Source organism: Podarcis cretensis, assembly GCF_951804945.1.
Source record: "Podarcis cretensis genome assembly, chromosome: 14".
NCBI lineage: Eukaryota > Metazoa > Chordata > Lepidosauria > Squamata > Lacertidae > Podarcis > Podarcis cretensis.
In genome coordinates, this window is record NC_137183.1 from 28,527,762 (window position 1) to 28,542,129 (window position 14,368).

General features: G+C 50.2%; 3 protein-coding genes across 5 annotated transcripts in view; 2 read left to right on the forward strand and 1 right to left on the reverse strand.

The window, feature by feature from the left end:
* The first annotated feature begins 25 nt into the window (after window positions 1–25).
* HDHD3 (haloacid dehalogenase like hydrolase domain containing 3) lies at window positions 26–4,156 on the forward strand. Its single transcript, XM_079953046.1, has 2 exons — window positions 26–66; window positions 2,465–4,156. The coding sequence occupies exon 2, from the start codon at window positions 2,985–2,987 to the stop codon at window positions 3,705–3,707; it is 723 nt and encodes a 240-aa protein (XP_079809172.1). The 5' UTR covers window positions 26–66; window positions 2,465–2,984; the 3' UTR covers window positions 3,708–4,156.
* BSPRY (B-box and SPRY domain containing) lies at window positions 3,841–13,532 on the reverse strand. Of its 2 annotated transcripts, none has more exons than XM_079953031.1 (6): window positions 13,277–13,532; window positions 12,679–12,777; window positions 9,477–9,707; window positions 7,515–7,537; window positions 5,903–6,027; window positions 3,841–5,756 (listed from the first exon to the last, which is right to left on the reverse strand). In XM_079953031.1, the coding sequence occupies exons 1-6, from the start codon at window positions 13,496–13,498 to the stop codon at window positions 5,236–5,238; spliced, it is 1,221 nt and encodes a 406-aa protein (XP_079809157.1). In that variant the 5' UTR covers window positions 13,499–13,532; the 3' UTR covers window positions 3,841–5,235. The 2 variants fall into 2 exon arrangements, with proteins under 2 accessions (XP_079809157.1, XP_079809156.1); XM_079953030.1 differs by having other exon boundaries at window positions 7,515–7,540; window positions 13,277–13,531.
* Window positions 10,720–14,368, forward strand: part of WDR31 (WD repeat domain 31) — a 19,616-nt gene continuing 15,967 nt past the window's right edge. The window contains exon 1 of one of the 2 annotated variants that reach the window (XM_079953042.1): window positions 10,720–12,086. The gene's annotated coding sequence lies outside the window, so the exon portion shown is untranslated. Of the gene's footprint in view, window positions 12,087–13,629; window positions 13,837–14,368 lie in introns of those variants that run through there. The other variant, XM_079953041.1, reaches the window with a different exon arrangement.

A 14,368-nucleotide genomic window follows, 5' to 3' on the forward strand; every position in this document is an offset into this window, starting at 1 on the left:
CTGAGCACGCGCATTCCCCCTGAGTTGCGCTTGCGCACTCAGTCGAGGTGAAGCTACGGATAAGAGGTAAGGTGGCCGCTGTCTTCCCTTCCTCCCCCACCCCCGCTGCCCCGCCTGAGCTCTGCGCGACTCCGGGAGCGCCTCTCCGGCCACGAACACGCGCAGCCAGAGCCCCTTGCAAGGAAGTTGGGTGCGGAGAGCAGTTACGGCTACGTTGGGCCATGGCCCCTCCCCTCTCTGTTTTTTTAATTGCAAAGCAGCTTCAAAGCCTGGAAATAAATAGCCAAAGTAGCGTGCAGTAAAATAAGATGAAATATAAAATACAAAAATTTACAAGCTCTGTAAAACCAAAGACAATGAGGACAACTGTAGTTATTATTTTGAAAAGTAGCTGGATCACAGTTTTGGAGAAGAGTGTTTTTAATGTCTCCGATCTCCAAAACACTCGGTTCTCGTTTGGTTGCAGATAAGACCTCGAGAAGAGGCTGGTCTCTGGTGCATCGCACCCCATAAGGACAACAGAGGATATTGCTGGATCAGGCCGATGGCCCATTTAGTCCAGTACCCTACTTTCACAGCGGCCAACCAGATGTGGGAAACGAGGAAGCAGGACCTCAGCACAAGAGCAAGGCTGTGGTTCCCAGCAACTGGCAGAGTCCCAAATACTCCCTCTTAGCAATGGCCTCTTGAGGAGTAAAGTTACTCTCTCGGATATATTGGGGGGGGGGGTAACTGGATCCCAAATTGTTTAGGGCTCTAAATACTAAAAGCAAAATTAGAATAGGCAGCCAGTGCAGCTTGCCTGGCAGAGAAGTTACATGGTGCCCCAGGCTGCACCCAGATGCTTAACCTTCTGGGTTAACTTTGAGAGAAGCTAGGGGGCCCCCTCACCAGTCCACACACACAGAGCTCATTGCATTAATCCTCTCCAGAGTGCCAGGATGGCAAGACATAGGCCAAAGGCTCCTTCCTGGTCCAGGAACAGCTGCAGCAGCTTTGCCAACCACAGCTGGCCCAAAAGCACTCATAGCCACCTGGGCCTCTAGTGGCAAAGGGTGGACCCAGGAACACCCCCCAGGCTACGCACCTGTGCCTTTGGAGGGAGGAGTGCAACCCTGTTTGGAGCAGGCAACACACCTACCAACTCACCACTGCACTCACACTTTCCCGCAGCAAACATCAGGCAGGTGGCACAACGGGCAGCAGGGAGGGCAGGCGATTCCCAGTCCCACTCCCTGGTACCCACTGACAGGAAGGGGATCCTGTCGGCATCCCCCTCCTCCCCCCACCCCAGCAGTGCCTCCTTCATCCCCCCCCTACCTGCCCACCCCATCCCCTCCAAGGGAGGTTGTTTCCTGGTGTGATACCCAGGAGAGGTAAGAGCAGGAATGCCCCTCTTGCCTAGCCACTAACTCATCCTGCCCATCCAGATGGATGGATGCTTGAGGTGCTGAGAGCACGTTACATGCTGAAAAGCTTTGTAAGCCGCTTTGAGAGCCTCTTGGGGCTCTGAAGCAGAATATAACAAGCATTCCAGATAATGCCCTTTAATCCTAGATAAGGGTGAAGAGAGAATTATACACTCCAGAGAGCTAAATGACCCCAGCCAGCACCTTCTGCTTTGAGGTCTCCAGTGAAGGGTGGCAGGCATGAAACCAACTGCCCACCCGCCCCCAGCCAGGGTGACCAATGACTTCTTATCCTGCACCCCCACCCCCGCCACGGGAAGGGCACAACCTGAAAGGGATCCTGGCAGTGCCTGGAGGGTGAGGGGAGCTGGGCTGGGTGGTTCCTTGTGCAACATCACCCTTTGTGTTCCTGTTGGAAGGCCAGCCAAGCCATGCCCACACCCAGTTCCACCTCTGCTGTGCCCCATCTGGCTCTCACCTTCCTGCCCAACTGGTTCAGCTGCCTTTTTCTACTCCTGCTGCCTTACAAGCAGGAAGAGGGGCAGTCAGGCACCAGGCAACGGGTGTGTGTGTGCGTGCACAGGTTGTGTGTGTGAGTCTCTTAAAGCAGGGGAAATGGGCAGCAGAAAAGAGAAAGGGATCTGCTGGTAGAGTTTTGTTTGGCAGCGGATCTGCAATTGTGGGTTTCTGGACACACACCTGAACTCATTTTTTAACCTTGCAAATATCAAGTATCCTTCCGACACCCCCCACTCCTGTCCAGCTGCTGGCCATATCTAGGAGTGCATTTTTGTCTGAAAGGCTTGTGAGCTCGATTCTGGCACCAAAAGCAAATTCTCATGCTGAGAACATGCTGGATTTTAGGTGGGTCTCTCCCACTCCCCACCTCACCCTGCCTGCCCATTTCTTGAAGCGTGTCTTTCAGATGCTCCTCGTCAAGATCTGATCAGGGTACGCAGCCAAAGTTATGTTCCTGCCCTCTCTGCTTTCATTGTTTCAGGCTTTTGTAACTTCATTAAGTGTTTCATCAGCTGGTGATTTATTTCTTTTTTAAGCCTGGGCCATGTTGGAAGCCTTTGCAGAAAAGCACAATGAAAACAGTTGAAAGCACTCAAAAGTCTCCCTCCTTCAGCCGCTGCTTTGCAGTACATCGTCTGCGGCCGTCTGGGATTAGTCATTAACCTGTTGCTAATTCTGCCTGCTGAAAGCACGCTGGTCAAAGGTGGCCGCTCTCATTTTCATTCTCCGGCCTTGGACGTCCGAGCAGCAAGTCCACCTCTCCAAGTGAAAGTCCCCCTTGCACGGCAGCCGGATTGGCAGATGACAAGATTTTCCTGCCAGAGAAAGGGCCTCCTCTGCCAGAGCTTGGAGACAGAAACCAGTTTGCAGATCTGCCAGGACAGAGCCTGCAAGGTCATGCTGGCTGGAGGCTGCTGTGTTTCCCTCTCTAGACCTTGCTTGCGTTGGGGGGCCATGAACCAAACTGCGCCAGTCAAGATTTTGCCCGTGATAAGATGTGTTGACGCCTAGTTCCCCTCTCTCGTTCCCCTCTCTTTCTAGGCTAGCGCTGACACCATGCTGAAGCTTCGGCTCTTGACGTGGGACGTGAAGGACACCCTCCTTCGCCTCCGTGTCCCCGTGGGCGAGAGCTACTCTGCTGAGGCCCGGGCCTGTGGCGTCCAGGTACAGGCCGAAGCCCTCACCCAGTCTTTCCGCCAAGCCTACAGGGCCCAAAGCCTGCATTTCCCCAACTATGGCTCAGACAGAGGCCTCAGCTCCAAGCAGTGGTGGATGGATGTTGTCATGGAGACGTTCCGGCTCTCCGGTGTCCATGGCGAGGAAATAATCCGGCCCATTGCAGAAAAACTCTACCGGGATTACAGCAGCGCCCGCAACTGGGAGTTGCTCCCGGGCGCCAGGGACACTCTGCAGCGGTGCCAGAGGATGGGGGTCCCCATGGCCGTCATCTCCAACTTTGACCAGAGGCTGCAGGAAGTGCTGACCCACTGTGGCCTCCGTCAGCACTTCGACTTTGTCCTGACCTCGGATGAAGTGGGGTTTGCCAAGCCGGACAAGCGGATTTTCCTGGAGGCACTCCGCATAACAGGGGTGTCTCCTCAGCTGGCAGCTCACGTGGGCGACAACTACGTGAACGACTACAAGGCAGCGAGGGAGGCAGGGATGCACAGTTTTCTGTATAAATCAGGTTGCCAGCCTCTCGAGAAGGATGCGGAAGTGCCCAGTGCCCACATCCTACCATCACTGATGCACCTCCCGTCCCTTATAGAGAAGGGCTAAGAGGAGGAGTTTTGTCAGGGTTCAGCTAAATCACACCTGGTGTCCCTCCTAGACTGCAGCACTTCAGTTGGCAGGTGGAAGGTGAGAGAAGGAGGAAACATTTTATGTTCTTCTACATTAAAAATAGTAATAATTAAATTAATAATCTAATTTAATTTTTAAAATAAATAAAAAGAAAAGAGGTAGCAGGATCGGGGAGAAAGATCCTGGGCCTGCCGCCTGACAGCCACAAGTTATTTATGCATGTAATTACTTTTGAGTCAGTTTGTGGCCCAAAAAAGGACCTCTCCCAAGTTTAAAAACTTGAGCTTAAATTATTTAGCACAATTTCATAACAAACAGATAATAAAACGACCCTGGCTTAAATGCCTAAAGTATTTGGTTGTTTATTTATATGCTTTCGTTTGTAGGTGCCTTTTAAAAATAAATAAAAATGCTGTTAGAATGCATATCCTTGTGCCCCTGTTATATAGCCTTGGGAACAAATGAAATGTGCAAGTGGAGGCCAGGCTGCTTTTAAAAGGCAGCCTATTTCTGTTATGTGATGCAGTAGAGAAAGACTGATGGATGTGATTCTTGTATTGCTGGGGGTTGGACTAGATGACCGTTGGGTCCCTTTCAAATTCTACCCTTCTATTACAGTATTCTAGGATCTCCCATTTTATTGCCCCGTGGGGTGTGTTTGCCACAGTCTGACAGAAAAACAAGAATCCTATGCAACATTCTGCATGGTTCTGCTTCCTAAGAATAACACATTTTAAGAAAAAAACCAAGTTTCTAGCCCTCATGGTCACAAAGGTATGCTGGAAAGTATGTGGGAAGAGAACGGGCTTGCCAAAATCACCGAACGTGCTGGTGTCGGTTGAAGGAAGACTGAATGAGATTCTTAGCAAACTGAACTGAGGTTCCCAGCAAAAATGCGGGGGGGAAATGTGCAAAACGGTAGCTTTAAATTATGCAGCTTTAAATTCACAATTCTAGTATTTAAACAGTAGCTTTACATTCATAATTATAACATTCGGTGGTGACAAAAAAGCAGCAACATGCTTCATCCATTATGTAATTTGCACAGGTTGCAGAATTCTGTTTTCCTAGTCAGATAATTTTTTTTAATCGCCGGCTCTGTCCCTTTCCCTTCAGGGACTAGTACAGTACAATTGTCTTTTCTGACTGGACTCGTGGTGGCACAGTGCTAAGGCTAAATAACAGTGAGAATGGCCATCTTGGAGCAGGTAGAATGTCCCTCCCAAACCAAGCCTTTCAGCCCTTGTCACTGACTCCTTCATGGCCTCCTCTGGTAAGATACTTAGCTGCAAACTGCAGCTCCCATCTGCTCTGAACACAGAGCCAGAGACAACCCATGAGCTGCGCCAGAGCAAAGCCCTCTCGCTTCCTGGCACAAGTTGGCATCGTCCTGCCAGAACCACAGTGCTCATCTTGCTGGAATATAAGGTGATCCAGCCCCGCTCAGCTTTAGGAAATAACAACCTTGGTGAAGATGACTGCAACCTTGCAGTGTTGGCTCTCCTCACATCAGAGAGAGGCTCTGATCTGCCACAGCCAAGGCTGGGTAGATGGGGCTGGCGAAGGCTTCGTGGTGCATGTGCAGAATGGCACAGGAATCCGGGTCAAAAAACAGCATCTCTCCAGCATCCAAGTCCACCAAGACTCCGATCTCAGCTGGGCACTTGAGCATCTCCACTGCCTGGTGTCGGCCGTTGTGGGAAAACTGGAACTCGGTGCCATAGCGGGAGAAAACCCAGGAGGAAGCGTTGCAACCCAGGCGGGCTTCGGGCCCAGCCCCCTTGCGCTCCAGGGAGCCATAGGAGATGCCCAGCTTGTAAGCACCGCTTTTGGCCACCCGGACTCTCCAGACATGGACCCCCGAACAGAACGATTCCTCGGCCAAGGCGTTGGGCCAGTGGTCAAACCGCGCCGGGCCACCGGGGTCGGGCCTGCTGTTTTTCTTGGGGCTGAAGGTCAGCGTTCTCTTGTCCTCCGAGAGCTGCAAGAGGGGGCTGACTGTTTTCTCATCCACGTGGACTTCATCTGTTCTGGGTGGAGAAACAAACTGGTCACCACACACTCGGTAGAAAGGTGTTGAGAACGTAGCTGACTGAAAGGCAGCAAAAGCAGGAAGGCTGGTGGAGGTGGCCTGGATAATGACTCCCACCCCACAAGGGAAAGACACTGACCTGAGGCCCGACAGAGAACAGCTAAGGCCCATAGCCGGCTCACTAATGGGCTCTGGAGGCACCATGGGTTAAAGTCCAGCTTTTCTGACTCATGGGGCTTCAGGATTCCTTCAGCTTCCTCTGTCCTAAACCAACACAGCAGAAACAACTGGGGTCAGTTTTAACGTACCACTTTTCAATTCATTCCCAGTAAAATACACTGTTACGTATGATATATATCAGTATCCTTAGCTCTTTAGGGTACAGTGGTACCTTGGGTTACATACTCTTCAGGTTACAGACGCTTCAGGATACAGACTCCGCTAACCCAGGAATAGTACCTTGGGTTAAGAACTTTGCTTCAGGATGAGAACAGAAAACGTGTTCCGGCGGTGCGGCAGCAGCAGGAGGCCCCATTAGCTAAAGTGGTGCTTCAGGTTAAGAACAGTTTCAGGCTAAGAACGGACCTTCAGAATGAATTAAGTACTTAACCCGAGGTCCAACTGTATTTATTTTTATTTTATTTATTAAATTTGTAGACCGCCTTCTACCCGTAGATCTCAGGGCGGTTCACAACGTATAATTACAATATAAAAAACACAAAACACATGATAAAAATAATTACAGAAAGGAGGCAAACAATAGCTTTCCCACCAGGCCTGTGGACAAAAGCCTTGCCCAAAGGAATAGAACAGAAAGAAACACAAACTTGCACACACACACACCGGAAGGAGGCAATGAGGAATGTGCTTTTAATAGCACAAAATACATTTACAGCATTTTTAAAAAACACATCAGAAGCAGAAAGCCCACTAGGGAGGCAGCTGACCCACTGGGTAGGAAGGAAATTAAAGGGCTGACAGAGGAGTATATTGAGATAGCAGAAAGGCAAAGAGATGCAAGAGAGGACATCCTAGACAAATTAAAAACAAATAAATCATTCAATCTAGACAGATTCCATCTGAAGAGTTCTTAAACAACTCAGTGTGTGAAACTGCTGTTGAGCCTAACAATATAAAACATTTCTTTTAAAGATATCCAAAAAAAGTGCAGGCCAGTTGATACCAATTCTGGTATCATTATCAGTGGCAGCATTAGGAAGCATAGGGAAGAACAGGTCTTGCTGAAGGTAAATCAGCATGGCTTCTGCACAAGTAAGTCCTGTCTGACTCCCCTTTAGAGTTATTTCAGAGTGTTGGTGGGAATCTAGACAGCGGTATCAAAACCACCAGATGTGCCTGAGCAAACAGCTATCCTGAAACAGGAGGACAGTTCTTACATCTCGGCAGTTAGTTAACGAACAAGAAGCAGAGAGTAGGAATAAAAGGCCAGTTACAGGAAACCAGGCAAAGGGCCTTCTCAGTAGTGGTGTCTGTCTCCCCGCAGAATGCCTTCCCATCAGATGTCAATAAGATAAAAACTATATGAATTTTAGAAGGCATCTGAAGGTAGTCCTGTACAGGGAAGTTTTTAATGGTTGACGTTTTATTGTGATGTTAATATTTTGTTGAGACTGGATGAAGCCCCTTTGGTCAGGCTCCTCAGGCCTGTTGCCATGTTCCTATGCTCCTATTTATTGCTTTTTTTGAGGTGGGGGGAGGTAGAAGTAGGAATCAAAGATGTCTTCACTCACCTCTCAAAGATTTCCTCCTCTGCCTGCTAGAAACAAAGAGAGAGAGAAAGTTACCAAAAAGACCTCTATGAAAACAGAACATTACCACTGCTAAATAGATGGAGGTCCATTTGACGCCATGGATGGGAACCCCAGGGTAAGAGTGGAAAGGGGCCCTGGCTCAGCTCCAGGGTCCCTGCAGTGAAAAGGGGGGGGCCTCAAGTTGCGGGTGGGCAGGGGAAAGAGCCTCCCTGGCCTGAGAGACCCTGGAGAAGGGCTACCAGACAGAGCCCACCTGACCTGGCCTGGTACAATCAAACCTTAGTTGTTGAACATAATCCATTCCGTAAGCCCGTTTGGCTTCCAAAATGTTCGACAACCAAGGCGTGGCTTCTGATTGGTTGCAGGAGCTTCCTGCATTCAAGTGGAAGCCACATCAGCCATTCGGCTTCCAAAAAACGTTCAGAAAGTGGAGCGTTTACTTCTGAGTTTTCGGCATTCGGGAGTCAAAACGTTCCAAAACGGAGACGTTTGGGAGCTGAGGTTTGACTGTACAATGTCGCTTCCTATAAATTGAAGCATGGCACAAAATAAATCACAAAATAAATTTATTTTGTGATTATATTGTTAGTTGTGATTATGTTAAAAATGATGTAAAACTCAATAAAAAATGTTTTTTTAAAAAAACCTGAAGCATGGCAGCTTTTTAATTTTTTAAGAAAAGCCCAACATGATGACATTTTTGCTTTATTTTTAGCTCTTTCAATTTGACCACAATCTCAAGACGAGTTTCAATATAAGCAGGCAGGAAGCCAGAGACTGATTATGATTGCCCTTTCCTTAACCACAGATGACTTCACTTCTTCCACCCATCCCACCCACTTTTCCCATAGCCAGACAGGGGGGCTGCCCTGCCAACCTCAGCCTGTCCGCCAGCCCCTGCCTGCCTGTCTTCTTTCTCCCATCTAGTCTAGCAGTGGGTGACAGGGGCCCCTGCCTGCCAGCTCCCTTCTCTGCCTTTGTGCTGATTCTTCGGACCTCAGCAGGGAACAGAAGGATGGAGGGGAGGGGGCAAAACTAGAGTGAGCTGGCTCATCCTCCTCACTCTGGCTCCACCTACTATTAACTCTGGCTCCGCCCACTGTGGGGCTCCCTGCTTTCTGCCCTTCCATTTCTGTCAGGCATCAGCCACCACTGGCCTTAGCTATGGTTGGCCATCATGCCGTGCTTAACCATAGATAAGGTGAAGCAGGGCTTGCTCTTAACCAGGGTCTACAACCAGATTTTAAAAGCACTTCACAGCCAACCTTGGTTCATCTGGATATGGTAGGTGGGCTAAGTGTAGCCAACTGAAGCTGCCATGGGGGAAATCACCTACAACCAACCCAGGGTGTGTGTGTGTGTGTGTGTGTGTGTGTGTGTGTGTCACCCTTCAGTTTCATCATACTCCCATAGCCTGAAATCATTGTCAGAAACTATTTTGGTGATTTCCCCCCTCAATTTTCATGCTTTATCTTTTTGCAAACTGCTTTGAAGTTGTTTTTGCAATTATTTTATTTATGAAATAAACCAAATAAACAAAAAAGCGGGAAGGGACTTTTTGATGGGCATCCAAGGTTTAATTCTATCGCTGCTGAAATCGTCTCTGGGGAAATATTTATTTTTGGAGGTATGCATTTGTTAAGCTCTTTCATCTTTTATAATTCAACACAATCTTTAAAATAAAGAAACAGGCTTTAAAATTGATTTCTGCTGTGATACTGCATTTTTAAGGGCATGCCTGTGTAATTGTCATTTTGTTGGAGCTTCCCAAAATTCGTGAGTTGCTTATGCCTCTTGACTACGAGCCAAAGAATGGAGGATAAATGTTTATATCTCTGTCCGTTTCACAGCTCACCATAACTGAGAGAAGAGACTAAACCTAGCACATGCAAACTGCGAGGTGAGAGTGAGCCTCACTTGGGACCCATCACCAATGCTTACCACCAGGCCACCATCATCTGTGCTGGTGATCATGGTCACCATGTAAGTCCGGAGGGCGTCCAGTTTCCGTAGTGATTCATTCCAGTGGACCTGCTGGGTGAGGATGTTCTGGTGGGCACGCTCCTCCTCGGAGTGGGCCACATCCAGCAGCCGCTGCTCCTCGCTATCACACACACTCCTCACAAGGTTCAGGCGCTGGATCAGGACCTCCCGGGCACTGCTGGCCACAGTCTGAGAAAGGGGGACAAGGTGAAATGGGAATCTGCACGACACCAGCCCACCCAAGCCCCGTGTGGGGAGCAGCACTACAATTCCCGTCATCACCAATCATAGAATTGTTGCGTTGTAAGGGACCAAGCGGGTCATCTAGTCCAACCCATGCAATGTAGTAATCTTTGGCCCAATGTGGGACTCGAATCCACAACCCTGAGATTAACTGTCTCATGCTCTACTGACTGAGTAGTACCAGGTCTTCTCTTTGGACTGGGTCTTTCCTGACCACCTGCTTTCTGACACCCCACTTTTAAACTGGAGATGCCATTGGGGAGGGGGCCTGGGAAATGTCTGCATGTTAAGCCAGGCAGACTTTCCCATGGACCATAATGGGCTGGAGAGCGTCAGGGCAGAGCTCCCCGAAAATGAAACTTCCCACAAGGGAGTCATAGGCCACAAAAGCTGCGGTTATGCAGAGACAATGGGCTGCAGGAACTTCTTTCCTTTTCGTAAGCCTGCTGGTGGTTCACTGACGCATTTCAAACATACAGAAGAAGATAAGCCCTGCCTTTGCTCACTGCTAAGGGCCGGCCCACTCATGAGGCAAGGTGAGGCAGCCACCTCAGGCGGCAAGATCCACAGGGGCAGATTTTTAAAAATTGATATCAAATATCTTTGTACCAAAAAGCTACCGTATTTTTCGCTCTATAAGATGCACTTTTCCCCTCCTAACAAGTAAGGTGAAATGTGTGTGCATCTTATGGGGCGAATGCAGGCGGGAGGCTCTGCTCAGTGCTCCCTTTAAAGAGCCGCATGGAGCATGTGTGTGGCTCTTCAGGGCTTTTCCCCGTGGAGGGAGAAGGGCAGCCCTTCTCCCTCCTTGGGGAAAAGCCCCCAAGAGCCGCACACACACTCCACGTGCTCTTTAAAGGGAGCGCGACTCTTGGAGGAGCCTTAGCCGCACGCAGTCTCTCCCGGGCAGGGGGTGAAGGCTCCCCTTGACTGGAGGAGGCTGCGCGCGGCTATCCCATAAGCCAGGACAGCAAGCGGGATCGCTGCGCAGCAGTCCCGCTTGCTGTCCTGGCTTCTGGGATTCAGAATTTTTCTTCTTCTTGTTTTCCTCTTCCAAAAACTAGGTGCGTTTTATGGTCTGGTGCGTCTTATAGAGCGAAAAATATAGTAATCTAAATAAAAACACAGACCAGAAAAGGAGAGAGAGAAACAGACAGGAAGACAGAGAAAGGAGAAAGGGAAAGGGGAGGGAAAGGCCTGGGGAAAAGAAAAAAAGAGAACTTCCAAATCTTCATCTGTCATCTATATATGAAAAATATCCAACGTATCCACTCCAAGATTACACCCAACAAATCCACTTTCTACAAACCAACCTTACTAGTCTTCAAAACCAAATATCATGAGCTCTTTTTCATGCAAAAAGTCTGTAAGATGTTTTGAGTCTTTAGTAAATGTTGACAAGGACTTTTCTCTGATTAAAAATTGTAGATTTCACCATCTCAGCTAAATCCAGTAATTTTAGCAACCACTCGTCCATGGTTCATGACGTACAACTTCACTCCCCCTTTCTTCTCTGGTGGGGTGTGTGTATGCATCATTTTGCGGTCTGCCTCAGGGGCCATAAAATGTCTTGGTCCAGCCCTGCTGCTAAGGATTCCTGCATCTGCTCTTGAGCTTAAGCGCCAAGCAAGGTCCACGAGGACAGCAAGGGGAATCCCAGCAACCAGCTTTGGCTGGGTGACACCCCCACCCCCAAAACGAGACAAGGAGCCCCCCACAGATTCCTGTTTGAGGGGGGAAAGCTGCCAACTCTTCGGACTTCACCTGCTTCATTGTCTCCAGGCTCCGGCAAAAATCAAACATAAATTCCTGCCCCACATATGCCTCGAATCATCTGGTCCCCATGCCAGAGGCAGGTTTCATCCCCTAAGTCACAGGGTAGGAAGGGGCTCCCTAAGAAGAGCCCCCCCCCAACTCTCCAAGTCCCACCTGTTAACCAAGGTTAGGGACAGGTTGAATCTGCCTGAGACGGTTGCTACCTTTTTCCTAGCAGGGCTCCCAAGCCTTTTAACAGCAGCACCACATTAAATAATAATTCCAATAATATCCAAGACTGTCTCAAGGCAACTCATTGACATTTAAAACAGTACAACCCCCCCCCCACCGCCACACACACACAGAGGGAGAAAATGGGTTTTAAAACAAACTCAGTATGAACACCTGAGACAGTGAGACTGTTTCGTCCAGCAGGAAAAGCCAGTTGGAGCGAAAACATATCCCATGGTTTCCGGAAAGCGCAGAGAGCTGGCGTATCTCAACAGGAATGCTGTTTCACAGAACGGGACAGCTACACCGAAAGCGCTACTCTGAGTCACTGTACAGCAGGTAACTGGAGTGTTTTGGGTTTTTTTGGGGGGGGGGAAACAGACAAACTTGAAGGAGGAACTTTCTCACAGATCACCTGTATTTCAAGTATCCTGATCCTGACCTGTATAGGGCCTGTTAGCACCAAAGCCTTCAACGTGTCCTGATTGATAGCCAGTGCAGACCTCACAAATGAGGGTCATAGCTTGCCAGAATACCCAACACATGGAGCAATCCAGCAGGTGCAGTTCGCAGACGGAAATCCAACAGGCAGAGGTTCAAGCTAGACCTAGTGTATTTCTGCCTGTTCGGCGGTTGCGAAAGGCACAAGAGCCCCACCAGATTGCACCTGCGAAAAATGGCTCCTGGACCAGAGGGGGATATCACACAGCAGCCTCTGCCAACCTTGGGTCCTCCAATGTTGCTGGACTACAACCCACATCATCCCTGATGTAGCTCACTGCTGGCTGTGGATGATGGAGGCTGTAGTCCAGGAATATCTGGGAACTACAAGTTGGGAGAGGCTGTTATGGATGGGGCAGGAGACCCCAAAGTTATGTGCACTAGGGGGTTAATAATTCAGCTGCAAATTCTCCCCAGACCACGTTATTACCACAACACGCTTCTTCTTCTCTGGCAACACCTCTGTGGCAAATTTGGCAATTGTGGCACTCTGGAGCTGAAGCTTTTCACACTCGTCCACTATTTTGTTCTGAAACAAATAAACAAAAAAAAAATGAGTAGGGGAAAAGTAGGATGCTGAAATCTCCTCCCTCCCCATACACTGGTGCTTTCAGTGTGAAAGTGAATAAACTATGCCTCTGAGAATGTGCAGAGTGCACCCGCCACCCAGCTCACCCCAAAACAGGACTGGGGAGTTCCAGGAAGGAGTTTCTTGGCCAACTTTACACTGGAAACCAGGCTGGCACCAGCTCTAAAATACAAAACTCCACAGGGACTCAAAGCTCTGAAATGGTGTCCCTGGGCCTCTTCCTGCATGCCCAAAATCCCCATTTGCTGACATTTGGGAGGTGGTGATGCAATGCAAAGGGAATGCACTTTGCATATGCTCAGATGCACTCTTAATAATTCTACAAATACCCGGCAGGGAAATTCGACTGGGGATGTGTGTGGAGAGGGAGAGGGCTTTGCCACAGTACCCCTAAGAGAGCCGCCCCGTCCCCAGCAGCACCCTCCCCGTCGAGGCTCACCCTCCTCTCGGCTGCCTCCTCGGCCAACGGGCGCACCCGGTGGTCCCGGCAGCCGCCCTGGACGGGGCACTGGGCGCAGACGAGCCGCCTCTCGGTGCAGCAGAACCAAGCCAGGTCTAGGGCATGCTCCGGGCAGACGCCTCCAGCTTGGGGGCGCCCCTCACCGGGGCTTGTGGTCTCCCCGAGGTGGCGGCGTTCCCCCGCTCCCGGCGCCTGAGCCATGGCGGAGAGGGAGGAAGGACCGAGGGCGCGCCGGGCCAGGCACCTGTTGCGGCAGCGGCTCAGGTGGGCGGGCCGCGCCGTCGGAGCCTCCCTGCCCTGGGGATGCCCCGCCCGCAGCAGCAGCAAACAGCAGCGACGGGGAGCGCCCCTTCCGCCTCCATCCGGCCAGAGCCTCCACGGGCAGGGGCAGTCTACCCGCGCAATATCCGCTTGCTTCTAAGGAGCTAACTGGCTGTTCGACGGGTGCGGAGAGACGGCGGCGAGGGGCAGAAAGGCACCAAGCGGCTTGGCTCGACCCGGCAAAGCAGCCCCAAGGAATAGCCGGTCGTGTGGCTCAGGTGCTGAACTGCCATGGGCTAGACTAGAACTCAGCCCCCGGAGTCGAGTTGGGACGGGAGGGGTTGGGGAAGCAGGCAGAATAACAAGAGGGGTCCGAGCATGTGCAAAGCGCCACCCTCTCTCTCCAGCGCTAGAACAAACCCTCCGCTGTACACGTGCACTTTGCTTTTCAGAAAATGGGACCTGCTCCAGTGGTTTGGGGGGGGGGGAATCTCCAGGAACGATGGCCGAGGGTCTCTCTGAGCATGTGAAGAGTCTCTACCACTCTCCCCTGCAGGCGTATCACCTACCAATTCGTTTATCTTGATGCAAGAACCGCTGCCTGTGTCTCAATGTTGTCCTGGGTTGAGGATCATCTCGCTGCTAATCCTAGAGAAAGCTCCTCACCAGGGAGGGAACCGCTCTGGAGACGGGGCTTTGCAACTGATTTTATGCCACAGAAGCACTATTAATTAATGAATAGCCCTACTAGTACCACTACTAATAATACTATGGTTTTATTATTGTTCCTGAGCATTTCACAGTGCCCTG